This window comes from Saprolegnia diclina (assembly GCF_000281045.1).
Source record: "Saprolegnia diclina VS20 unplaced genomic scaffold supercont1.2, whole genome shotgun sequence".
NCBI lineage: Eukaryota > Oomycota > Saprolegniomycetes > Saprolegniales > Saprolegniaceae > Saprolegnia > Saprolegnia diclina.
Window position 1 is genome coordinate 145838 of NW_008246069.1, and position 15801 is coordinate 161638.

At 58.8% G+C, this 15801-nt stretch overlaps 8 protein-coding genes across 8 annotated transcripts in view; 6 read left to right on the plus strand and 2 right to left on the minus strand.

Annotated features, from left to right (window-relative positions):
* SDRG_00646 (hypothetical protein) lies at positions 1 to 966 on the plus strand. Its single transcript, XM_008606130.1, has one exon. It carries the CDS (start codon positions 86 to 88, stop codon positions 704 to 706), a length of 621 nt encoding a protein of 206 aa, XP_008604352.1. The 5' UTR covers positions 1 to 85; the 3' UTR covers positions 707 to 966.
* Positions 967 to 1182: 216 nt separating this feature from the next.
* SDRG_00647 (hypothetical protein) lies at positions 1183 to 2414 on the plus strand. Its single transcript, XM_008606131.1, has one exon. The coding sequence runs from the start codon at positions 1396 to 1398 to the stop codon at positions 2380 to 2382; it is 987 nt and encodes a 328-aa protein (XP_008604353.1). The 5' UTR covers positions 1183 to 1395; the 3' UTR covers positions 2383 to 2414.
* A 171-nt stretch (positions 2415 to 2585) lies between these two features.
* Positions 2586 to 3983, plus strand: SDRG_00648 (hypothetical protein; the record flags this gene model as incomplete). The annotated part of the gene is made up of 7 exons (XM_008606132.1): positions 2586 to 2815; positions 2867 to 2944; positions 2994 to 3230; positions 3282 to 3361; positions 3407 to 3471; positions 3520 to 3748; positions 3791 to 3983. The coding sequence occupies 7 exons, from the start codon at positions 2586 to 2588 to the stop codon at positions 3979 to 3981; spliced, it is 1110 nt and encodes a 369-aa protein (XP_008604354.1). The 3' UTR covers positions 3982 to 3983.
* A 1175-nt stretch (positions 3984 to 5158) lies between these two features.
* Positions 5159 to 8941, plus strand: SDRG_00649 (hypothetical protein; the record flags this gene model as incomplete). Its single annotated transcript, XM_008606133.1, has 7 exons — positions 5159 to 6641; positions 6686 to 7006; positions 7056 to 7222; positions 7265 to 7739; positions 7786 to 7866; positions 7921 to 8049; positions 8096 to 8941. The coding sequence occupies 7 exons, from the start codon at positions 5159 to 5161 to the stop codon at positions 8917 to 8919; spliced, it is 3480 nt and encodes a 1159-aa protein (XP_008604355.1). The 3' UTR covers positions 8920 to 8941.
* Positions 8942 to 9049: 108 nt separating this feature from the next.
* Positions 9050 to 10831, plus strand: SDRG_00650 (hypothetical protein). The gene is made up of 3 exons (XM_008606134.1): positions 9050 to 9236; positions 9286 to 9410; positions 9454 to 10831. Exons 1-3 carry the CDS (start codon positions 9123 to 9125, stop codon positions 10784 to 10786), a joined length of 1572 nt encoding a protein of 523 aa, XP_008604356.1. The 5' UTR covers positions 9050 to 9122; the 3' UTR covers positions 10787 to 10831.
* A 249-nt stretch (positions 10832 to 11080) lies between these two features.
* SDRG_00651 (hypothetical protein) lies at positions 11081 to 12252 on the minus strand. The gene has a single exon (XM_008606135.1). It carries the CDS (start codon positions 12189 to 12191, stop codon positions 11142 to 11144), a length of 1050 nt encoding a protein of 349 aa, XP_008604357.1. The 5' UTR covers positions 12192 to 12252; the 3' UTR covers positions 11081 to 11141.
* A 102-nt stretch (positions 12253 to 12354) lies between these two features.
* On the plus strand, positions 12355 to 13363 carry SDRG_00652 (hypothetical protein). Its single transcript, XM_008606136.1, has one exon. The coding sequence runs from the start codon at positions 12402 to 12404 to the stop codon at positions 13017 to 13019; it is 618 nt and encodes a 205-aa protein (XP_008604358.1). The 5' UTR covers positions 12355 to 12401; the 3' UTR covers positions 13020 to 13363.
* The window catches only part of SDRG_00653 (hypothetical protein), a 6911-nt gene continuing 4143 nt past the window's right edge, over positions 13034 to 15801 (minus strand). The window contains exons 4-10 of the mRNA XM_008606137.1: positions 15626 to 15759; positions 15363 to 15583; positions 15115 to 15272; positions 14523 to 15061; positions 14288 to 14474; positions 13671 to 14236; positions 13034 to 13617 (exon numbers count right to left, since the gene is read on the minus strand). Of these exons, the coding sequence (XP_008604359.1) occupies positions 13245 to 13617; positions 13671 to 14236; positions 14288 to 14474; positions 14523 to 15061; positions 15115 to 15272; positions 15363 to 15583; positions 15626 to 15759 (2178 nt within the window). The 3' untranslated portion in view covers positions 13034 to 13244. The remainder of the gene's footprint in view (positions 13618 to 13670; positions 14237 to 14287; positions 14475 to 14522; positions 15062 to 15114; positions 15273 to 15362; positions 15584 to 15625; positions 15760 to 15801) is intronic.

Consider the following 15801-nt stretch of genomic DNA (forward strand, 5'->3'; position numbering starts at 1 on the left):
GAGCCAGCGCCGTCGGGTTGTGGGTGTCTCTTCTTTGGCGCTGCCACGTCAGTATGTTGCACTTTTTCATTTGCAACCAAGAGCGATGGTCGATGGCCGCACCAACTTGGCAGCGCGCATCGCGGCACTCCGCGCAACGCCGCGGAGCGATGCTGCGGTCGACGAGATGGATGCGATCGTGGACGCGTTGACTGCCAAGGAAGAGGCGCTGCGCCAGCAGGAAACGCACGTCGCAGCCCAGCTCGAGCTGCTCCAGCGCCTGCACACGCCGCGTCGCCGCCCCACGGACCTCGACCAAGCGACCGAGTTGGTCACACTCAATGTCGGCGGCACCTTGTTTAGAGCCGCGCGGAAGACGCTGTGCCGCGTGCTAGGGAGCTACTTCGATGCGTGTCGTGCGGTTCGAACACTCCCATTGCACGGCCTTGACGAAGCAGACGTGTCGGACTTGCGTGCGATGCTCGACTACCTCCAGCTGGACGTTCTTCAACCCAGCACCCCGTCGCCGCCCACACCCGCCGTGCTGCGCTGGGACCCACAGCACTCGGCGAATTCGAGTCTCTTCTTGGACAACATGACACTGGCGTCGCACGTGGGCCGTCAAGCAGGCATTGTGATCGCGTCACAGCCCATCGCAACGTTCGCCGTGTGTGTCAAGCTCTGCAGCACCATTGACATTGGGTTTACACTCTGGGACCCTTCGTAGCCCGTGCCCGAACCCTGCAAGCCCCTTCACGGCTGGTTCTTTAGCTGCGAGAAGGGCGAGATGTTCGCGACGGACCAAGGTCGGACGAACATCGTTTTGGGCCCACGAAACCGCTACGTTCGATCCTCCTCCTCATGACGTGGCATCGCGAGATGCAGCGGATCTCGTTTGCTGTCAACGGAATCATGCTCCCCGCGCGCCTTGCGTGTGGACCCACGATGGATGGGTCGCTGTATAATGTACCTTCCTGTATTATCCAATGGCGCGTATTGCCAATGGCAGCGTTAAACTATTGCCATTGTAACGCGTGCTGCTTGCATTGGCCTTGGGAGGTCGTGGGACGAGCCATTTGCAGCCGAGATGGCAACGGACTTCGACGTTCCGACCTCGAATCCGTCGACCCTCTATTCCGTCGACGCCAGCTATTGCCTCGCATGGACGGTCCAGTTGTGGCAACGATCACATCGCCTTGACGCTGCTTTGGGCGCCACGTACCAACACGGGCGGCACCCTGGCGCGGTGCGATCGTCGCCACATATCGATAGCGTCGCGTCGCCACGCGTGTCGGAACCCGTCAACGCACTGAGAACGTCGAGCTGTGTGGACAGCGCAATTCTGGTTTGTCAAAAATAAAAGAGCCTGCGACGTGGACGGGGCTAGTCTGGGAGACGCCGAGAGTACAACTGACCATGGACCTCGCACCGCTCTTGACGCGGGATGCGCCGCACTGGCTGCAGCGCGCGATGCTGCAAGTCGCGCAGCGCAACTCGGAGCGTGTCCACGCGCTCGCGTCGACCGCCACCTTTGCGCCGTCGACGAACGCAATCTCGACGGTCGACGCGCCTGCGATCGTCGCGCAGCAGCACGTGGAGGCGACGTTTGACGAAGTCATCAACCTCCTCGCGTACGCCGAAGCCGCCGGTGGCTACATGGCTTTTCCCGACTTTGTCGCGCTGCTGAGTCCACTGCCGACGCGCCGCGCCGCGCAGATTTGCCGGTGGATCGCGTCGCCGTCGTCGTTTCTCGACGTGGGCTACGTGGACGCCAAGCCGCCAAATGGGCTCCTGTCGCGCTTTCAACGGTACACGTATCTCCAGCACACGCGCGTTGAGGCGCAGGTGCGCACCTATAGCCTGACGCTCGCACGCGATTTCAAGGTCGACCATACCTTTGTGACGGAAGTCGACGACCCCGTGTACTTTGGTCTTGTCGTTCGAGCGATCAATGCGAGAACGACCATGGTCTCGGTTGCGGGCTGCGTCCCCCATGGGACTGGCCGCGCGTTTGATGCAGCGGCGCGAGTCTTTCTCGCCAAGCTTCAGCAGCGCGTGTACCAAGTGCGGTTTGAGGTGTTTGTGAGCCGCTTGCCGCCACAGCGGGTGGCGCGGCCTCCTGGTTGCCTGCGCCAGCTCTTTTGCCTCGCATCGTGGCGGTCGAGCGCGGCGAATGACGCCACCCTACGCGGCTGTCGTCGGTGCAAGGCGAGCCCTGCGAGCCGCCCGCGGTGCGCCATCTGCCTCGAACGCTGCTGCAAACCATGCAGCATTGCGACGTACGGCAAGGTCGCGTGCCCACCCTGCGTGCGCCTCGCGCTCGCTCGGCCATTCGTCGCCACGACCGGTGTTCGTCCCACGGCCTCTGTAGCGCCCAAGACCGACACGTTGGTCGACATTTAGTCGTATACCTGACTCTCAATGCAGTATTGTCTTGTGTGTTTGTGTGTACTTACGCCAGCCCCACGCTCTGGACGTACTACGAGGCACGTGGATGGCGGCAGTCGATGCCACGACGCTCCGCCAACCGACTTGTATCCAGATGGAGAGAATGATGGTCTCTCGCACGAGGCAAGTGCCACGTTCTATTTCGAAGCTAGACGGCGATGACGCTGGACGCGCTTCCGACCGAGACGCTGCGCCACGTCGCGACCTTCTTGGGCATGCGCGACCTCAAGGCCACGTCCCTCGTTTCGTCAACGTGGCTGCACGTGGCGACTGGCGATGCGAGCCTCTGGAAGGTGCAGTTTGTACGTCGATGGACCGAGACCAACTTTGATATCGCGCACGACGTGCCGCTGGTCGTCGCCACGCCGCTGCTGCAAGCGCTTGGCACGTATGCCAACCATTGAATAGCCCGCGAGGTGTTTAACGTGGTGCCAACTAGGGAGATGGCGTGCTATCGACTGCTGGCCCACACGGTGCTAGCGCTACCGACGCACGTTGACGTGGCCGGCCAGGCCAAGTACTATGCGCACGGACCCATCGCATACCCAAAGCTTATGCATGGCTAGGTTTGTGACGCTCGCGCATGATGGGAACCGCGAAAACGCGCCGATCGAGGTGCATTATGCAGGACAGAACCTGGGCGGCGACCGCTGCATTCGGGCCAACGAGCCCATGACCGAGACGCCGCATGCAATGGTGTATCGCCAGCGCCAAGTTGACGGCCGCGAGTGCTACACGGTCGGGCTCACGTGCGACAACTACTACGAGGTGACGATTGGGGCCGAGCCGATGATCAACCCGCAGTACGCAGATCCGGCCTCTCCTCTCACCATATTTGGCTCACGACGAAGCAGACGCCCATTTCTCCACGACCGCCACTGCGTCTCAGTCGGCCTTTGCAACAAGTCTTTTCGCCTAAAGGGAGCGCAACCAGGTACCCGCTTCGATCCCACTTGCGTATGTACACATACCGGATCAGGCTGGCGCCGGCACTCGTATGGGTACCATGGCGACGACGGCTGCTTCTTTCACGCATCGGCGCGGGTACTCGCGGATGTCTTCCCTTGTTTATCGTATACTCAAGCGTCGTAGGGTGAAGCGTTTGGCCCTGCATTTTCGAGTGGGGACACGGTCGGCTGCGGCCTCGTCCATAGCGTCCACGCCGAGTCGCACATTATTATATACACGCTCAACGGCGCTGTCGTTGGGCGCCCCGTAGAGTGCTCGACGCCGACTGTGTACCCTGTGGTCGGCATCGACTCGCCCTTTGCCGTGCGCTTCAACTTTGGCCAAGTGCCGTTCCGGTATCCGCATATGGACGGTACGCATCCAAGTTGGCCCACGTTTCGCACGCATGATGTAGCGCTCTTTGCGGGCACCGAGGCCGTTCTCGCGAGCACGACCAACCCCGTCGTATGGGACGAAGACGAGTGGGCATACGACGACGACGACAGTGACGACGACATGTCGGACCTCGCTTCGGACGACGAGGGCGGGATCCCTGCGCCGTTTGCCGACCTCTTTCGCGCCTACCCTATCCTCTATGGCGCCTAGTCGCACGCATAACGTCTTTTGATAGTTATGTTTATATAACCCAAGTGGGGTGCCGGAAGGTCGCCAACACAGTGTTTGGCAAGGAGACTGCGTCATCGTGTCATTCAAAATGGGGTGTCAACGTATGGTGTTGCTACTGCTTGAAGGGCTGTGGCCACGCCATTGAAATGCTATTCGACAATTTCAGAGTATGCTGTGAAGAGCATGGGGTTGAGGCCGCACTTGCGGATGGTGTAGCTACATTTTTTTAATGCGAGGGTTGGTTCAAGGGTACGATAAAGGATCAGCGCTAGCCCTTAGCGTAGTCGTAGATATCTACGACGCTGCTATCAAAGGAAGTTTGGTCGTCGTCTTCTGGCACGCCCCAAAGTACACTCGTCGCGACGACGACCTTGATGCTGCCGTTGGCATCGACAAACATGCAGTGCGAGAGGTTCTTGTGCTAGCGCTAGAGGCTCTCGAGTGTCTGCTGTATCGACGCGAGGTGCGATCTTCAAAGCCAGCATCGCATGTCTTGGAGCTTGAGTGTCCCAAGGGCAACTCCAGTGGGATATTTGAGGTTACAGCCTCCGACGAGGCGCACGACGGCCGTCATCTCACTCTGCTGCAACCTACGCACAGCGTCGGACTACACGTTCTGAAAAGGTTTTGTGAATGTACTTCGGATGATGGCGCAGGTCTCCTTGAAGCCAGCAATGAAACTGGTCATGCATCGAAATCCTAGCGCTAGTTGCAGGCGCATGACCAGAGTACCATCCATGAGCAGACCTGGTGTGACCGACGCAAACGCTCGATGTCGCGGTTGGTCGATGGGGTCACGCGGGTACGAATGACTCGTCGTCGACCACGGTAGACCCCTCCAATTCAAGTAACTTCATTGAACAGCTCATCATCCCCTAACGTCGATATTTGATTCGTTGAACTCTGTGCTCCAAAACGTGCGAGCACGCCACTTGAAAGGGTATCAAGCGGCGCTTGATATCTACGCGGCGACATGTGAAGCAATATTGCTCCGTGCGCATCCTCCCACGCACCAGTGCGTGGATGCCTCGATATTTGCACAAACGAAACGCTCTTAACTTCAACTACAGGACAACGCCTCAAACGAGGGCTCTCGACAGCCTCGTTCAAGTTGCAATTCGACAGAAACACAATTGTTCCATTTGGCTCGGGCACCATGGGCAGCCACTACAGCGCGCTGCGCTACGACGCGACGCAGGTGACGATCCTTCCGCAGTTCCTACCGTTCACGCAGTGCGTCCCGATGGCCGAGATCGCTGCGCTCGCCGAGAAGCTGCGGTCGCTGCCGACGACCGCGTTCATTTCCCTCGACGAGTTTCGGTCGTGGCTGCACATGGGGCGTACGTTTGATGTCTACACACTGTACCTCTTCGAGTCCCTCAAGACGACACGCGAGAGCAAAAAAGTGTACGCGATGGAGCTCCTCTGTGCGCTGGCGGTTTGCACCTCGACCTCCGCATCGGCGCCGACCAAAGTCGATTTGCTCTGCAGCCTCTGCACTCACCCTGGTGCACGCACGCTCAGTGAGAGCGACGTCGCCATTCTGCTTCTCTCGACGATCAACGGACTGCGCAAACTCACGATCGGCCTCGACGCTGCATGGCAGCACCGCAGCACGCGGGACCTCGCAAAGGAGCTCCTCGCGGATGCGTGGCAATCGCTACAAAAGGACGCGACCGCCATCGCCCGCGACGACTTTGTCGTTTGGTGTCTTCAGCACAAGACAACATCCTATGTCCTGCGGCACTTTATCCCAGGTGACATTCTCAACCCGATTCTACCGGCGGCGGGCGACCGCCACCACGCGCTGTACGCTTCGATTCTCGCGTCGCTAAGTCCCGACGACGCCGAGCGTGCAGCCGCCATTGCCAAGATGGCGGCGTCGACCAAGATCCAAGCCATCTACAAGGGTCGGCTCGCCCAGCGGAATTTTGCACGCCAGCGCGACGAGCGTCTCGCACTACGGCACGCTGCTGCGCAAACCATCCAAGCGTACGCAAAAAAGCAAAAGACAGCGCAGCAACTCGTCGCCCGGGCCGTGTTTGAACGTGCTGCGTACAACGGCGCCGTCTTGACCTTTGGCACGGGGCTGTCTCTGGGTGATGGCCACGCCCATGGCGTTGAGACGGCGCCAAAGGTCGTATCCCGGCTGCAAGGCACCAAGTGCGTGCGCGTCGCCGTCTCGTCGAGCACGACACTACTTACGACAGCGACCGAAGGCTTTGCCTGGGGCCACGGGCTGCCGCTGCGAATTGGTGACACCACGCAGCTCGTCACCAAAGTACCGTCGACGATTGCGCTCAATGTCGCGATCGTCCAGCAGCTTGCACTCGGCGTGAGCCATTGCCTCGTGCTGGACCGCAGCGGGCGTGTATTTTCGTGGGGCTTCAACGACCACGGCCAGACTGGCCACGGACCCAATGACGTTCTCGAAGCGCGAACGGGCGCTCGGTACGCCACGTACTTGGACCCGAGGCTCGGTGACGACGTCGAGTACCTCGACACGCCGCTGCAGCTGGCATACTTTGCAGGGCGCAACGACCAAGCCGCCGATGTGATTCCGATCGCAGCGGTTGCGTGCGGCGACTACTTTTCTCTCGCGCTCAGTCGAGACGGCGCCGTCTACTCGTGGGGCGAAGGTACTTTCGAGTCAAAAATACCACGCCATCACAAATTCCGATAGGCTCGGACGGGCAGCTGGGCCATGGCACGGTCAGCGACCACCTTACGGTGGGGTTTGTCGACCGTCGGCAGCGTCAGTCGGCCTTTACGTATGCGAGCGAGCCCAAGGCGATAGCAACGTTGAAAGACATTGCCGTCATCGGCTGCAAGGGCAATCGATCGACGGCACTGACGCGCGACCACGACCTGTATGAATGGGGAAGCTGGGGGCGTATGCGTGGCACGGAGCTCCCCCCCGCGTACGTGCCAGAGCTCAAGCACGGGGCGCAGCAGTATGCACTAGCCAGCTTTGCCTTGGGCCACGAACATACGATCGCCGATGGTACAAGAGCTCGATGTCACTCGAAACATTGATTGAATGGGCGTCGTAGGGGCGAGTGTGTGGCTGCGCTTGCTGCAGACGCCGGTGGAATGTTTCGTGCTCTTGGCGCAGCACGCGCGACGCGTCGACCATATCCGAGCGTTAATCGCGTCCGTGGATTGCGCGATCGTCGACATTGCATTTGACGACGTCGCCGCGTCACCGGAAGACCATTGGGTAAGAGCATAGCGTCGTACCAATGGCGCCAACTAGGGGTAGGGATCTCTGAGTACAGAGCCATCCGAAGTGTCGATCTCGGGCGAGACTCCGCGGGTGTCGAGTCCGCTGGATACGTCCGGGACCGACGATGGCGCGCAGTTGGCGCGATCGCCGTCGGCGCTCCACAGCTCGATCAACGCGCTCATTCACAAGCTCTGGTGCACGCGGTGTCAAGAGGTGCAGCCAACGGTGTCCCAACTCGCGCAGCACCCATCGCTGCTACCGCTGCGCTGGTGCCGCGCCGTGAAGGACGAGAGCTTCAACTACGACGCGCTTCTCCGCGAGGTGCTCACCGACATCGGCGGACGGCTCTTGCTCACGTCCTTGGCGCCGCCCGAAGGGTACTACCTCGAGCTGCTGACCCCCGATACGCTTCTCATCGAGCTGCGCGGTATGCCTTCGAATACGTGCCGCATGGTCACCAAGCGCGGTCTCTGGACGCACATTTTGGATTTGACCGACATGACAAGCACCGGTCTGACTTTGGGCTGCAAGTTGTCACCTTACCGGGAGGTATGTAGAGCTCCCACTCGACAACAGCATTGTTTTCGTGCGCTTCACCGAGGCCGACCTCGTTGTCAAGGTGCAGCATCTCCGCGAAGGTTCCTTGCTCTGTGAAATATATGGATTTGTACGATTATGAAATATCGTCGTAGAGACCATTTTGGAGCTCGTGACGGCGTCCGTCGCGCAAAAAGCGCTGACGCTTCAAGAGTACGGCGTCGTTTCGATCGTCCTAGCGTTCGACTTTCATGAGTCCTTGCCATTTGAGCTCGTGCTGCCAGGTATCGCACAACCGTATTGTATCAAGTTGATACTATCGATGCACAGGCGACCTTGGTGTGTACATTCCGATTCTCATGGTCGATGTGGACCAGGGCCGCCGGTTGCAAGCAGCGCTCGCGGCGCAAGACGACGGCGTCACCGCGCGACTCTTCTTCCGCCCTGACCACACGCCAACGATCGTAGCAACCGCGTTCGAGCTCGGGGCCATTGGCGTCATTTTGCAGCAGCGACCTCCGAATTATGCACCGACCTTTGACGGTGACGTCTCGAGCGGTGACGCGACTATTTACCGCGGGCCGCTCGAGCCAGCAGCCCTTGTCGGCACGATCTCGCATGCCCACGGAACCGCTCTCCGGCTCGGTGCTCATTACGACGACGCGACCAACTTGCTCCTGGCCAAAGTTCAATTCTGCGTCCGGCCGACCGGTAACATTTACGCCTGGGGCTGCGCCGCGAACGGTCGTCTCGGTCTTGGGCCGACTGCGGACGCTATCGACCTTGACGATGGCTACGACGCGATGACCGAGACCACGTATCGCTGGACGCAGGAGCCGAGGGTCGTGACGGCGCTCAGTGGCCGGGACGTTGTCGACATTGCAGCGGGGGGCAGCCATACGCTGGCGCGGACACGGCTCGGACGGGTTTTTTCATGGGGCCGCGGCGGCGACGGACAGCTCGGGCACCACGATACGCACGACGTGTGGACACCGACGCTGATTCGTCGGTTGGCGTACGAGACGATCGTCGCTGTGGCTGCCAACGACACGAGCTCCACAGTGCTCTGCGAAGCGCTACATGACGTGGCGTACGAGCAGCGCCGCAAGGAGATTGCACTGTTGAAAGCAGTCCACGCCAAGCTCCCGCGCTGACACAACAGCAGTCTCTAGTCTCGTGGACATTAGTGTATGAGTTTCATTGTCGAATGTTTGCACTGTCGGGTTTGTGGACTAATGGCGACGAGAACGGGATTTGATTCTTGAATTTTGCGTTACAAAACCCTTTTTCGAAAATAGGAGAAGCGCCACATCAGTAGTGAACGCATGGCTTGGAGCGAACTCTTAGACCACGAGTAATGACGGCAAGTGTCGTTCCCGAGCAGCCAACCGCAGCGCGTCCTGTACGCGTGACGTGGAGCAGCCTCTCGATTCTTCTGAGTCTCGTACTCTGCCTCAACATTGTTCTCACGGTATGCTGCATCGAGCTCTCACGGCCAAATTGCCATCGAATGTGCTTAGCCGCTGAAAGCCTACCTCTGCGAGCCGTACCCATGGCAGCTACCGCCACTACCCTCGATCCTCAGCGCGCCCGACACTCCGTGGTCTGCTGTTGAGGCGACGCTTCTTGAAGCGGCCAATCGCCGGTATCACGAGGCTTTGTACCTTAAATCCTATCGATTCTCGTAGGTACAATAGCTCGGTCTTTACCCGTGGGACATATATCTTTGACGCGGAGACGTGGACATGTGTCTACCGCGACGTCTTTGAGATCCAGCCGCCACCCAAGTCGTGTCAAATCGACATTATGACGCAGTTGAACGCTGGCGTCTTTCTGCCGCATTCGTTTCAAGAGAGTCTCTGCGCCGCCGTCTCGAACGCATCATTCTCAGTCAGCGCTTGCTATGAGGCGCAGCTCTTTGCCTCGACCTTCAATGTTGGCTGTGTCTGGACAATACCAGGCAACGACTCGGTGATCGTCCACGGAGCGTACCGCATGACATCGTCGGTCACTGTTCTAAGTGCCAAGTTCGCAGCGCGCGTCTCGCTCACGCTCTATATGGCTGTCGTGATCTGGCGTCGGTACTATCGGCAATACCGCAGCCTCGCAAAGCAGTGTCAACGCTATGCAAAGGTTGCCCGCGTGCACATTTGCGTCGGTGATCCCACGAGCATCTTCCTCCTGCATCCTGTACTGTGCCTCTGCTTGGTGCTCGACGTCTGGCAGAGCGTCGGGACAGTGTACTTGGAGATGCTCGCGGTCCTTCAGACGGATGACTTTTGGCAGTTTGCACTTGGGTACCTCTACCTCTCTCGCAGCGTGTGGTTTTGCTATTCATTCCTCTCTTGCACGTCGATGCTGCTCAAAAAACGCAAGCGCGAGCACTGGTTTTTGCCGCTGGACCCGACCCTTGTCGCGATAGCAGCCGCCATGGTCGCAGGCCCCATCACGAATATCAACGCGCGCACACCGGTCATTCATCTCTACATATGGCTTTTCAACGTCGTTGCGTCTTCGCCCCACTCGATCGAGACCGTGGGTGCTGTCTTGTGCTTTACGATCGCAGTCGGTCAACTGCCGCTTCTCGCTGGCTTTGGCCTGCGCTGCAGGCGTGTTTCGCAGCCGGCCGACTATGCCGCCATCTCGTTCAACGACATCAAACAGCGCGTGCTCTTGACCCTCGAGCGTCTCAGCCTCGGCGTGCCCGCCAACGTCCGTCGGCGCGGTGGGTCGATCCACGCTGTGTGCGCGGGCCTTCCGCGGCTAAAAGTATCGCCGTGCATTAGCCAGCGCGGCGCCGACTGCTACCTCATCTTGTACGACCAACATGGTGATCCTACAGAGGTGGTGCGGCTAAGTTTGAAGTCGTGCATCGATATGACTGCCGAAGACCTCGATGTGCTCGTCCTGCCAACGTTCGACCTGTTTGGTCATGTGGCGCTCGTGCCAGACGAGTCGACAGGTGTGAACCGGTTGGTGCAGCACACGCCGCTCGGCAGCGACTGCGCGTGGGTCGAGTAGACTCGAAGGAGGCGTGTTAATACAAAAACGTCGTCCGCGGCCAGATTGTTGAGGAGTTGCCGTCCAGACAGCCGCACTGCGTCGACATAGGCTACGCAGTCCTTGGGCCTGTAGCCTTCTTGCCGCCCCCTCCAATCACTTGCACTGCATATAACATCGTCTTGTGTCTCCTCGGCGTCAAGACGAGATTCGTTTCTCGAGCTGCTAGCGTTGTGCGCCGATAAGGGCGTGACAAAGGAGACCCTAACCCCGTTGCTCAACCATACGACCACTACATGCGTATGGACGAATCGATCAAGATGACAATAGGGTTAACGGATTAAGAAGACAATTGGACTAGAGACGATGGCACCCGCTATGGCGCGAGCTGCCGTGCGAGATGGTTGGCGCGGCGCCGGTGAACAAGCACGAGAAGCGAGCGGCGGAAGCGGTGCCAGCTCGGGCAGAAAAAGTTGTAGGTGATAAACAGCAGCTTTTGCTGCAGCACAAACGACGGAATCTGGCTCACGACAAAGATCGTGTACTGACGCTTCTGGCGGCGGGCGCGAAATAAGAAGAGAACGCGCTTGAAAATGTGCTTGCGCGATGGCAGGAGCGTCGCGAGGCGATAGGCCCGAAGCCGGTCGACCCAGTTGAACGACGCGCCGCAAAAGCACGTGATCGAGTCGCAGCCGTCGCCTTTCACGAGCTGCACGCGGCACTCGGGGCACTCGACGAGGTCGTTGGCCATTGGCGCTGCGCTCTTGCACGCCACGTTGTCGTGGTGGCCCTTGGTCTGGCAGCCAAAACACACGGCTTGGTTGCAGCAGCGCGTGAACACGAACGGTTGCTGGCGGCGCCAGTGCAAGAACAACGTCGCGCGGCGCTCGGCATCCAGAAGGAGCGGCAAGAGCCGCGTGAGCATCGCGTCGCGCTGGTCAGTCTCGTACAGGGCAACGACAGACTCGTAGACCTCGGCGGCGCTGCGCAAATGGCGGTTGTACTCGGTACAAAGAGGCTGGAGTTTGGTCAGACCCGCCTCGCTCCATGGGTCAGTCGCGTCGTCGTTCGTGTCGTTCGTGTCTTCTGTGGGCGGCAAGAGCACGGAGAAGTTGTGGCATTGGGGGCACAGCGTCGAGCACGACGCCGCGACCTTAGTCTCGAGGCGCTGAAGCGCGTCGTCGCCGACAAGTTCCTTCCAGCGTGGCAGCGGCAGTGGCGTGATGCAAATCGGGCAATCGAGCTTGGTCAAGACGCCGCTGATCGCAGCCGCCGAGTGCGCTTGCACGTAGCTCTGGAGGCAGCTGTTGCACACGGCGGCGGGGCACTTGGCGCCGCAGAGCTGCTCGACGACGCACGCTGCATCCAAGCAGATCTGGCACGTGACCAACGGCAATGTGGTGGGCTGCACGTCGAGCACGGGCATGTTCGGCACCAAAACTTGAAGAATGACCAAGGAATGTGACCAGCTTCCGTCACAATCCAGCGAGAACTTATCTGAATGTTGGTCTTACTGTGTGCCGCGGCCCATACAAACGGCAAAGTCAACGAAAGACCATCATTCGAAATCTGGATACGGGCTAGGGGACCACAAATCCAGCTCGTAGCTGCGACGACGCGCAGTGTGCATTTCGCCATGCATCACGTATATATCTACGGCCCACGGACGGCGCCGCCGCCGTCGGCCACGTGCTTTAACGTCACGTCCAAGTCCAAGGTGCCCTGGACACGAGCGTTCTCGCCCTTCCTCCTCGGTCCGGTCGACGTCACGCCGTTTCCCGAGACGACGCTGCGTGCGTCCTGCGTCGAGAATGCGTGGCAGTATACCAAGCTCTACAAGTGCCACGGCGACGACGTCGACGCGTACTGGGCGTGGGCGACCGATGGGTTTGCGAACCCTCAAGCAGTTCGGTTTCCGATGGGGCGTGGCGCCAAGCCGCTCTTTTCCTACTGGCACGGCGAGCCGCTTGGGTACATTGAAGCGCGCTATCGCATTTACGCCCCGCTGTACGCGCAAGCTGTCGAGACGTACGCTGCGACCGAGCTCGCTCAGCTCCGTGAGGCGCTGCGTCACGGCGACATTGCCCTTTTCGACTATGACGGGTACCGCCACGATACCCGTGGTCTCTCGCTCGACGACGTCTTGTACAACCCAAAGCGAAAGATGGGACATGCGTTTGTATTGGCCATGATGCTCACAGATCAGCGCGTGTGGGAGCGCGAGGCTTTTGACCCGAAAAAGATCCGCGAGTAGGCAACAACGCTGTCGTCGACAAGAATACGTAGAATATTGTATGCATCTAGTCCAGAGATCTCAACCAGTCGAGATTGACGTTATAAGCACAGAGAGCACTTGCCACAACGCCTCTGAATGAGTCGCTCGTGGTTGAGACCAAGGACAGGACTAAAATAGTAGACTATATAATATGCAATGCAATGTTGGATCTTGAAGGTAACAAATGAAACGCAGGGAGACGTGCTAGAGCGCAGGCTTGGTCTCGGGCATGGCCTTGGCCGCGGCCGCGGTCGCGTGAATACACAAGTTGAGTTTCTCGGCTTGTTGCGAGAGGTCGTCGTCGTCGTTGGTCTCGGGCACTTGGCCGAGGAAGACGGTGGCTTCAATGTCCTTGTGACGGTCCCGCAAGTACGCAAGCTCGCGCGGGACGTCGGGCACGGCCGCGGCCACGGCCGACTTCATCAAGATACACACGTGCTCGGCGATAAGAAAGATGATCCACTTTGCTGTCGTCGACGTGTTGCTCGTAAACTTGTCGTCCGGGTCTTTTGTGAACAAAATGATGCCAATGTTGGTCACGACCGCCATGTAGTTCATAAGACACAGAAAGTAATACCTAGCCACAATGAACATATATACAGTATATGTCCTCTCAGCGCTGACACGTACCACGAGCCAATGCTGGCGACGCGGTGCGGGTACGGACGTCGATGGCCCTTGCAGAGCTTGTAGGCGTCTACGTGCGCTTCCAAAACGTTGTTGAAGAGCGCCATCGCTGGCGTGATCGGCATGGCCACCACAAACAGCGTCACAAAACCATACTGAATCACCATCTCGTTGTAGTCGGCGAACGCGTCGTCTTCTTCGTACGGCGCCCAGAGCGCTTGGATCTCTTCGTCCGAGAGATCGCTGCGCTTGAGATTCTTGGTCGCCGGCGTCCGCGCGAGGAAGCGGTAAACGTAGGCCCACACAAACGGCATTGCGATCTCGAGAGCGTTGCTGACGATCGTCGAGAGAAGGAAGAGCACGAAGAGCTGGACGCGGAGCTCGATGAGGCAGCTGTTGTTCAAGCACACGTCGCCGATGTACGCTTTGATGTAGGCGATGTAGAAGAAGGACGCAAATGAGTTGCAGAACTGGAAGAGGAACACCTTGGTGATCAAATGGTTCTCAAACTGAACGCTCGTCCGGTGGTTCTCCCAGTGGTTGAGTTTTTCCGCCACACGTCGGTAGACCTGTGGATGTTAATGATATTTGGATACTTGGATACTTGGATACTTGGATACCATATTGAGAATGTTGATTTGGATCGAGTTGAGAACGCTGACGCCCACCGATGCCCATTGCGCGTCGGTCGGGTCCGAGAGCTTGGTCGCGAGGTGCTTTAGGTAAAAGAGCCCGCCAAGCGCGACCAGCACCGCGAGGACCATGATGAGCACGACGAGGTACGAGACCATGCGCCGACGCCGAGCCCTACACACTTTGTTCTCAGACCATTGCGATAGTTTCATAAGGACGTACGTGGCGGTGGCCATGTCCCAAATCTGCGGCGAGTTGTCGATGGGATTCATGCGGCGCACTCCCTTGTACTGCGTGCGCGGCGTCGAGTCAATGTCGAGACTCTCGTCGACGCCCCAAAGTACCGTGTAAATTTCGGATTTGCGCTTCCAAAATTCCGTAAAAAACGTCGACCAGACCACGATAAACCCCGCGAAAAAGATCTTGCCAGCAGCGACGTTGCCAATGTTGCGGATGTCTAGAACGTAGATAATGATGCCAATCACCGCTGGCAAGAGGAGGCTCTTGGTGTAAAACTCGAGCCACGCAAAGTAGAGCGCGATCTTCTCGCCAAAGTAGTTGCGCAGTTCACCGAGCGGCTGCCGCGTGAGCCGCCAGTTTGTCGCCCAGCTCTTTGTCAAGTGCTGGAGCGCTGCCTCGTCGTGCAAGGCAAAGAGGTCGGTGAAGTACGTGGCGCCCTTGAGCGCGTCAAAGTTGATGTGTTCGGCCAAGATGGAGTGCACGAGGCGGATACGGTCCACAGATCGAAACAGCGTGTCTTCCTAACATAAGAACATGTCACAGACGAATCAACAAAATAAGATCGTTAACGTACACTGGTGCCCGTTGCCGATGCTGGGTGGTGTCGGTAGTACGGCTGCAACTTGGCGTCGCTCTTGAACGCCGTATAGAGCCCAAAGTAGTTGTACGGATCGCGCGGGACATAAATGAGCTCGTTTCGGAAGCGCTGCCATGCTGACGTGTGCAGTGACTCTATACACGGCTCATGAGTGCCCAATAGAGAGATAGACAGAAAGATGGATAGATGGATAGATGGCTTGATAGATAGATAGATGTGCGTACCGGGAGGGGTCGCGGGGGGCGGGAAGAGTCCGTCGGCCGCTTCGTTGTGGCCCCACATTACAAGGGCTTTGTGGAGCTTGACTTGGTACTCGGCTCCGCGCGAGATGAGCCACGGGTCCATCTCGGGCTCGTCGTCGCCGAGGCTTTCAGCACGCGTCAGGGGTGCCGTCGGTTGCTCTTCATTCTTGCTCGAGATGCCCTTGGTGTGCCCACGCGTTGTGCTATGCGCATATCAGCTATAGGTTCTTAGAGTTGCTGGGTACAGCAAGTGGGCTTTTGCCTCGTGGAGCACATTGTCCTCGTCGGGGGATGCAGCCGCGATGCGTGCGAGCTTGGCGGCGTGGACGCTGCTAAAGGGCTTGTTGGAGGTCTGGAGACGGTACTTGGTGCGCTCGGCCTGAATACGCAAGTCGCCTTCGTCGGCTTGAATCAACACCAG

Coding starts and splice junctions, on each gene's coding strand:
- SDRG_00650 (XM_008606134.1), top strand. CDS start 9,123: ATGACGGCAAGTGTCGTTCCCGAGCAGCCAACCGCAGCGCGTCCTGTA. Junction 9,237..9,285: donor GCCTCAACATTGTTCTCACG/GTATGCTGCATC, acceptor GAATGTGCTTAG/CCGCTGAAAGCCTACCTCTG. Junction 9,411..9,453: donor CTTGAAGCGGCCAATCGCCG/GTATCACGAGGC, acceptor CGATTCTCGTAG/GTACAATAGCTCGGTCTTTA.
- SDRG_00646 (XM_008606130.1), top strand. CDS start 86: ATGGTCGATGGCCGCACCAACTTGGCAGCGCGCATCGCGGCACTCCGC.
- SDRG_00651 (XM_008606135.1), bottom strand. CDS start 12,191: ATGCCCGTGCTCGACGTGCAGCCCACCACATTGCCGTTGGTCACGTGC.
- SDRG_00647 (XM_008606131.1), top strand. CDS start 1,396: ATGGACCTCGCACCGCTCTTGACGCGGGATGCGCCGCACTGGCTGCAG.
- SDRG_00652 (XM_008606136.1), top strand. CDS start 12,402: ATGCATCACGTATATATCTACGGCCCACGGACGGCGCCGCCGCCGTCG.